The 6,833-nt window shown below is 41.9% G+C and overlaps 1 protein-coding gene across 1 annotated transcript in view; it reads right to left on the bottom strand.

Annotated features, from left to right (window-relative positions):
- Window positions 1-3,326: 3,326 nt before the first annotated feature.
- si:dkey-91i10.3 (cytochrome P450) overlaps window positions 3,327-6,833 on the bottom strand; it is a 19,766-nt gene continuing 16,259 nt past the window's right edge. The window contains exons 8-10 of the mRNA XM_025006969.2: window positions 6,117-6,323; window positions 5,415-5,581; window positions 3,327-4,712 (exon numbers count right to left, since the gene is read on the bottom strand). Of these exons, the coding sequence (XP_024862737.1) occupies window positions 4,622-4,712; window positions 5,415-5,581; window positions 6,117-6,323 (465 nt within the window). The 3' untranslated portion in view covers window positions 3,327-4,621. The remainder of the gene's footprint in view (window positions 4,713-5,414; window positions 5,582-6,116; window positions 6,324-6,833) is intronic.

Here is a 6,833-nt window from a genome sequence, read left to right as displayed (position 1 = left end):
GAAAAGAGTTTTAAAGCTAATATAAATCAAAAGAAAGTCATAAACCATGCTTGTTTTCAGAGTCTCGCATTTAAAAAAATGACATTAATTTTAAATTAATGTTAGAATATCGAAAAAATTCTTAGGGCCTCGTTGTCATTTTCCTTACACTTCGAAGTGTGGCATAACCTGAGCCAAGCACAGGAACTTGAACAAAGCAGTAAAAAGTAAATACAGACAGTGTGGGGGTGAAATGGTTCAGTGTATTACAATTAATTGTGTAAACTGACCCAAAACTCCAACAGCCGAGTCATTCTTCAGCTTCCTGAAGGACAAGAAAGTTTGATGGATGTGGTTAGTTTAACTCCTGGTGAAAATTACAACCCAGAGTCTGAGACTGGCTGTGGAGTGAATGTTTGGAAGAGGACCATCTGAAATACAAACCATCAATTTAAGAACACCGCCTGTCCAACCAGCACCCGCTATCTGACTGGCACCGGCCACTTCCTGCTGTCCGACCGCCTCCTGCTGTCTGGATGGGAAACTCCTTAAAGACTGTGTGACATCATTGTAAAGTTTGGGAGTTCCTCTTGTGAAATGTGGGGCTCGAGTTCCTGACAGCATCACTCCAGACCCCAAAATAACGTGTTTTCAAACCAGTACGGTCAGCAGTCTGCCACAGCTGGCCCCGCCTCCTTCTACGTCACCAACCAAGGAGGTAACTCCGCCCACACAATCAGGAAGTTATCCAGAGGAAGAGGTTAGCCAGGAAGAAATGGGACAGTGAGAGGACTGAAGAGAGGAGACAGGAATATAGGGAGATGCAACGTAGGACAAAGAGGGAGGTAGCAAAGGCAAAACAGAAGATGTATGATGAATTGTTCAAGAGGCTGGACACTGAGGAGAGAGAGAAGGGTTGTATCGACTGGCAAGACAGACAGAAGGCTGGAAAGGATGTGCAGCAGGTTAGGTTTGTTAAAGATAGAAACTGTAACGTTCTAACAAGAGAGGAGAGTGTGGAGGTGGGAGTTCATCAAGGATCGGCTCTGAGCCCCTTCTTGTTTGTTCTGGTGATGGACAGACTAACAGATGAGGTCAGGCAGGAATCCCTGTGGACTATGATGTTTGCAGATGACATCATGATCTGTGGTGAGAACAGGGAACAGGTGGAAGAGAACCTGGAGAGGTGGAGGAGGTATGAATTTGAAAGACGAGGGATGAAAGTCAGCCGTAGAAAGACAGAGTACCTGTGTGTGAATGAGAGGGTGGCAGGTGGAACAGTGAGGCTACAAGGAGGTCAGAGGTCACAAAGGTGCAGGACTTCAAGTACTCAGGGTCGACTGTTCAGGAAAACAGGAAGTGTGGTAAAGAGGTGGAGAAGAGACTCCAGGCAGGATGGAGTGGATGGAGAAAAGTTTCAGGAGTGATTTGTGACAAAAGGGTGGCAGCAAAGGTCAAAGGAAAGGTTTACAGACAGCGGTGAGAGCAGCCATGGAGACAGTGGGACTGACAAAAAGACAGGAGACAGAAGTGGAAGTGGCAGAGCTGAAGATGTTGAAGTTCTCCTTGGGAGGGACAAGGATGGACAGGATTAGGAATGAGGTCATCAGAGGTACAGCACAGGTTGAACGACTGGGAGGTAAAGTTAGAGAGGCCAGACTGAGATGGTTTGGACATGTGCAGAGGAGGGACAGTGGGTATGTTGGTAGAAGGATGTTAGAGATGCAGCTGCCAGGAAAAAGACAGAGAGGAGATATATGGATGCAGTTAGAGAGGACACAGAAGACAGAGTTAGATGGAGGACGATGACTCAGCTGAAAGAAAAAGAAAAATTTGTTTTTAATCAATCATTTTTATTGTGAGCGGTGCTTTTGTAACATGTAACTGTTTCTTGCTGCAGCATTACCACTGTAGCCTCACAATAAAAAAGGTTCCTGCATTAAAACTCGACTCGTTGCCCAGCAGGATTTCTTTATTCTCTTGGTTTCCTCCCCGAGTCCAAAGGTTAATCTAGAATTTTATATTGACTATACTGACACGTATTGTTGTTTAACTCTGCTCGTCCAGTATTGGACCAGCAGCACGGTGTACCTTACAGCAGCTGAAACGGGCTGCAGACACACAAAAGAGAGAATACATAGTATTTTGTCTGAGTTACCCAGCTGATTGTTATGGAAGAAATAACCTTTCTCACAAAATGTTTTATCGTTTTTAATTTATGTTTTGTTGTATATTACTTCAATTTATCACAAGACAGAAAATGTCACAGTGTCAGAATATGATACATGTAAATCTATCTATGTATTAGTAATGTTTACAATACACCTTAATATATATTAAACACGTAAAAACATTTAAAGCTTTAGTTTAAATCGCTTGAAGTAGATTTTGTGGAAAGGTTATGAACAAATAATATCTTACCTGTTGTGAAAAGCTCTTTGAATGACCTCATTGATGAGCTAATGGCTAGTTTATATGGGGTGAAAACCAGAGATTACTACTTGAAACTACTCAAGTGTAAAGAAAAAAAAAAGAAATAGTGGTTCATGCAACCATTGTTTTATAAACATTTACATCGCTGCCAGTGGCACTAGCTGGGCTCATTATGGTGCTTGGCTTTTTGAACTGAAAGGGGAAAATAAATAAAATATTAAAATAATGATGGTGGCCGGAGGCGGTCAGACAGCGGGAGGCAGGTGGAGCTAGTCAGATAGCGAGTGCCGGGTGGACAGGTGGTGTTCCTAAAATTGAAAGTTTGTATTTCAGATGGTCATCTTCAAAACATTCACTCCACAGTCAGTCTCCAGACTCTGGGTTGTAATTTTCACCAGGAGATAAACTAACCACATCCATCAAACTTTCTCGTCCTTCAGGAAGCTGAAGAATGACTCAGCTGTTGGAGTTTTGCGTTGGTTTACACAATTAATTGTAATACACTAAACCATTTCACCCCCACACTATCTCTACTTGCTATTTACTGAAAACTAGTGTACCCCTGTGGACACACACGTTGTTCATGAGGTAATGTAAAATTGAACACGCCTGTAGTGCAACATGAGTCCACAAGAGGGCAGCATTAACCAACAAGTGAAGAAATCAGTGCCAAGAAAGAATTCAAAATATTAGAAAGAACTACATACTTCTCTTGTAGAAAATAAACAAGCAAAAAATATTTTAAATCACCCCTATAATTAAAGAGATGAAGGCACCACTTAAGGCTAACATTTAAAGCATTATTGCCCAATAAATCGTCCACCTTTAACAGCTTCATATGGTGAGAGTTGTCTTCATGTCCTGTATGTGCTGCAGCCAACATTAGTGTCAATCAGTAGGACAACAGAGCTGAGATGTCTTTCAATAAGTAAAATTTATTATTTTATTTTGGCACTGCTTAATACAAAGCAGTTTAATGCAGTTTGTATATACAATCAGGACATTAGTTTCACAAAGGTCTGCAAAATGTTTAGAGACTTTTTTTAAGGCCTTGTTACAGATCATTAAAACATCTGAGATGTTACAAAGTCAGTAATATTTCACTAAAACAGCATACAAAGTGTGGACATGTCGATTAAAAACAAACTTGTAGCACAACTCTAATAAAGCTATCTCTGAAAGCACAGTTTGGGGAACAGAGGCATCAGGGGGGATAAATGGAAGTGTGTTTGGCTTCACTTTATTCACTTTATTAGGGCGACCAGAAGAAACCCTGCTGAACAGAAACTAACAGAAGTGTTTGAGTCTGTGAGTTCACAGAGGAAGATGTCACAGCTGGAAATGAGGACAGACAGATTGTGTTGTAAAGCTCTTTAAGCAGCCTGGTTGGCTGAAAAGGTGCTAGATAAGTGCAGTCCATTTACCATTTACCGTTCTTTTAAACTTCCACTTCACCATATTCAGGTATAAATTGCTTTAAATAAATATTTCAGCCATTTTTAAGTGGTGTTCTGTGTAAAAGGTCTAAACAAATATTGTTACTTGATGACTAATCTCAGTTTGGAGAAATAAACTCCAAATATTTTTACAACGTAGATGTTTTTAAGCCACTCCCTCACTGGATGCGACTGTTGGCAACTAGTTACTGAACAGAATTTGTGACGCGGCCTCCAAAATGTTTTGAGACATTTGCGTTTGGTTTTTGTTTTTTAATTTCTCTGGAGGTGGCGAGGTGCGCGAATCCTGCTGCTTGATTTCTGAACACGTTTCAAATATTTCTGTGACAGACTGGATCTGAAAATCTGCCTGTTTCCATTGAATTTTCTCCCAGTTTTGATCCACTCACTAGTCTCCGACAGTGGCAGCCTGTTTCCATTAAACTTTGATTTTAAAAAAAGCTGCAATTGTTTTGGCAGGATCTTTAAGCCAAGCTAAGAAAGTTCTTTCTTTGTATTTTCATATGTTGTTAATGAGGAAGTTCCACCTAGTGGCACAGCATGGGTATTACAGATTTTCTGCTAGGATACATAGATGAAGGGAGACAAAACTATTTATTAAATGAAATAGCTGGAATAGCATTGAAGTCTGATAAAATGATGAACTAATGGCTAGTCTGAATGTAACTAAGAGCAAAAGTAAAAGGGCTGTCTTAAAACAACTCCAACCTCTAAGATTTCAGTGGTTCATCAGTTTTTAAAGTACTATTTTCTTACATCTCTACTTGTTTACGTGTGCGAAGAGCAGCAGGAGCAGCTAGCTGTAGCGCTTCTGTTACAGCTGGGGTACCACCGGCAGGAATTCTACAGAAATAACCATGTAATGAATAACCGATGGCAAAGTAAAGGTTTATAAAACAGCGTTCACATGAACTGATGTGAGTTGTTTCACGATGACAGAAATCCACTTTGGTTTTAGTTGCGTTCGGACTAGCCATTAGCTCGTCAATCCAATCAGAATTAAACCTTATTTCTCCAAATTGAGGCCGTTCAAACAGCTATCTGCAACAGGTAAGATGATAACTCTTCACAACTATGACACAGAACACCGCTTCAGTGACCAGAATATCCCTTTAAGAATTTGTGGACCCATTTTTGAAATAATTACTCCTACTCCTACTATCTGTAGACTATAGGAGCTAGATGTAGAGTATTTATTTACTTGAAAGAAAAGGCATATAATCCAGAATTTTATCAAAAAGAAAAAAATTTGCAATGAATTACCTTATTTCTACTCAACTACACAAGTGCAGAAATATTCGTGCAGCTCACAAAATTCAACAAAGACCACAAAGAGGACCCTTTTTATCCTTAACAGTGTATGTTACAAGCTAAAACATCTGTCGAGCTGTGGATTAAAGAAGTCATATTTACAAGAAGAGGCAGTTTACCAGGATGCACCGTCCTGTGGGACCTGCCACACGCAGCTTGTACTTTACTCTTCTGTAAGTGCGTTCCTGAGCTCTGTAGGAACACGGTGCTTGTTGACAATACAAAGCGGCTCACAGAGAAGCCGCCGCTGCTGCCGCCGCCGTGGCCCTCGGCTCCGTCTGCTCAGCCCTTCTGTCCAGGAACTGTAGGTTGATCGGCGTCGCGGGGCAAAGCAGGGTTCTGGTGATCGGCTTCACCACCGTTCCTGCTGGGTCGGGCTTGACCTCGTAATGCTTTATCAGCTACGGCAGAGAGGAGGGAGAGGGGGCGATTATGTGAGGCACACAAATTACATCAATTTAGGGTGCTCGACCAGGGTAAGTGAAGCACACTTCACAGCAGAGACATCAGTCAACTTAAACGGGTCACTGAAGCTGGACTGAACTTACATTTTGATACCTTTAACACAATCACAATTTAAGCTTTAATGAGAAAGTTAATGTTTTTTCGGGGGGGAATTTCAGGCAGGAGCTGCATTAGGCGTGCCTCTTCAGGTCACTCTGTTAAACTGTGGCTTTCAGCTCAGTGTATAGATTATTAAAAGGAAGTTCGAGACAGGTCCGTGAACTGGTTGAACAGTTACTGCAGGTCAATACTGCTCTCTGGGTGTAGCTGCAAAAACAAACAAGTCATTTCCTGGAAATTAAATTACAGCTCTAACCTGTTTACTTTACAGGTTAAACCAGAAAAGATATCGGCACAAAATGACTGTTTACCTCCCGAAAGACTACACGATCAAACGTAGGTTAGCTGTTGGAGTGAGAGTTGCCCTCTTACCCTGGATAGGAGGAGGTACATCTCCAGCTCGGCCACCCGTCGGCCCAGGCACGCCCGGATCCCGAAGCCGAACGGCACCGAGCCGAACGGGTGCTGCCTGAACTTATCGTCCCCTCCTCGGAGCCAGCGCTGCGGCAGGAAGGTGTGAGAGTCCGGGAAAATGTTCTCGTCGTAGGACACGGCGTAGTGGCACAGGTGGAACAGCGTCTGCAAAGTAAATAAATAAAAAAATAAATAGGTCACGACTTTCAGATGTAGCACAGGGGCTAATCGGAGTCGGCGGGACTGACACGAGGATTAAGTCAAGATTCATGGCTGACGTTGAAGAAAAAACACTGCGAATGAGCGTGAAACGTGATAAACGTCGAGTGAAACTAACCGACTCAGACGCCTTCTGACTGATGAGCGAGACGGTGAAACACGGGTGTGAACGTGACGACGTGGAGCTTTCACACAAATGGGGTTTTGGAATATTATTTGCACTGACGGTAGTGCTGGGCGATATAACGATATATATCGTGGGGACGATAGAAAAGTGTCTATCGTGATATATTTTCTTCTATCGTTTCTATCATAATTGTATCAATGAGTCATGTAAATATTTCATAACGTAGGCTACGACGAATGTATTAGTGTTGTCACTTTGCATAAATTCAGTTTATATAAGTGATAAATAATAGGAAAAAATAACTATTTTGCGAAGAACCTCCGTTTTGC

The sequence above is a fragment of the Kryptolebias marmoratus genome, linkage group LG6 (assembly GCF_001649575.2).
Source record: "Kryptolebias marmoratus isolate JLee-2015 linkage group LG6, ASM164957v2, whole genome shotgun sequence".
Classification (NCBI taxonomy): Eukaryota; Metazoa; Chordata; class Actinopteri; order Cyprinodontiformes; family Rivulidae; genus Kryptolebias; species Kryptolebias marmoratus.
This window is presented reverse-complemented; position numbering and strand designations above follow the sequence as displayed.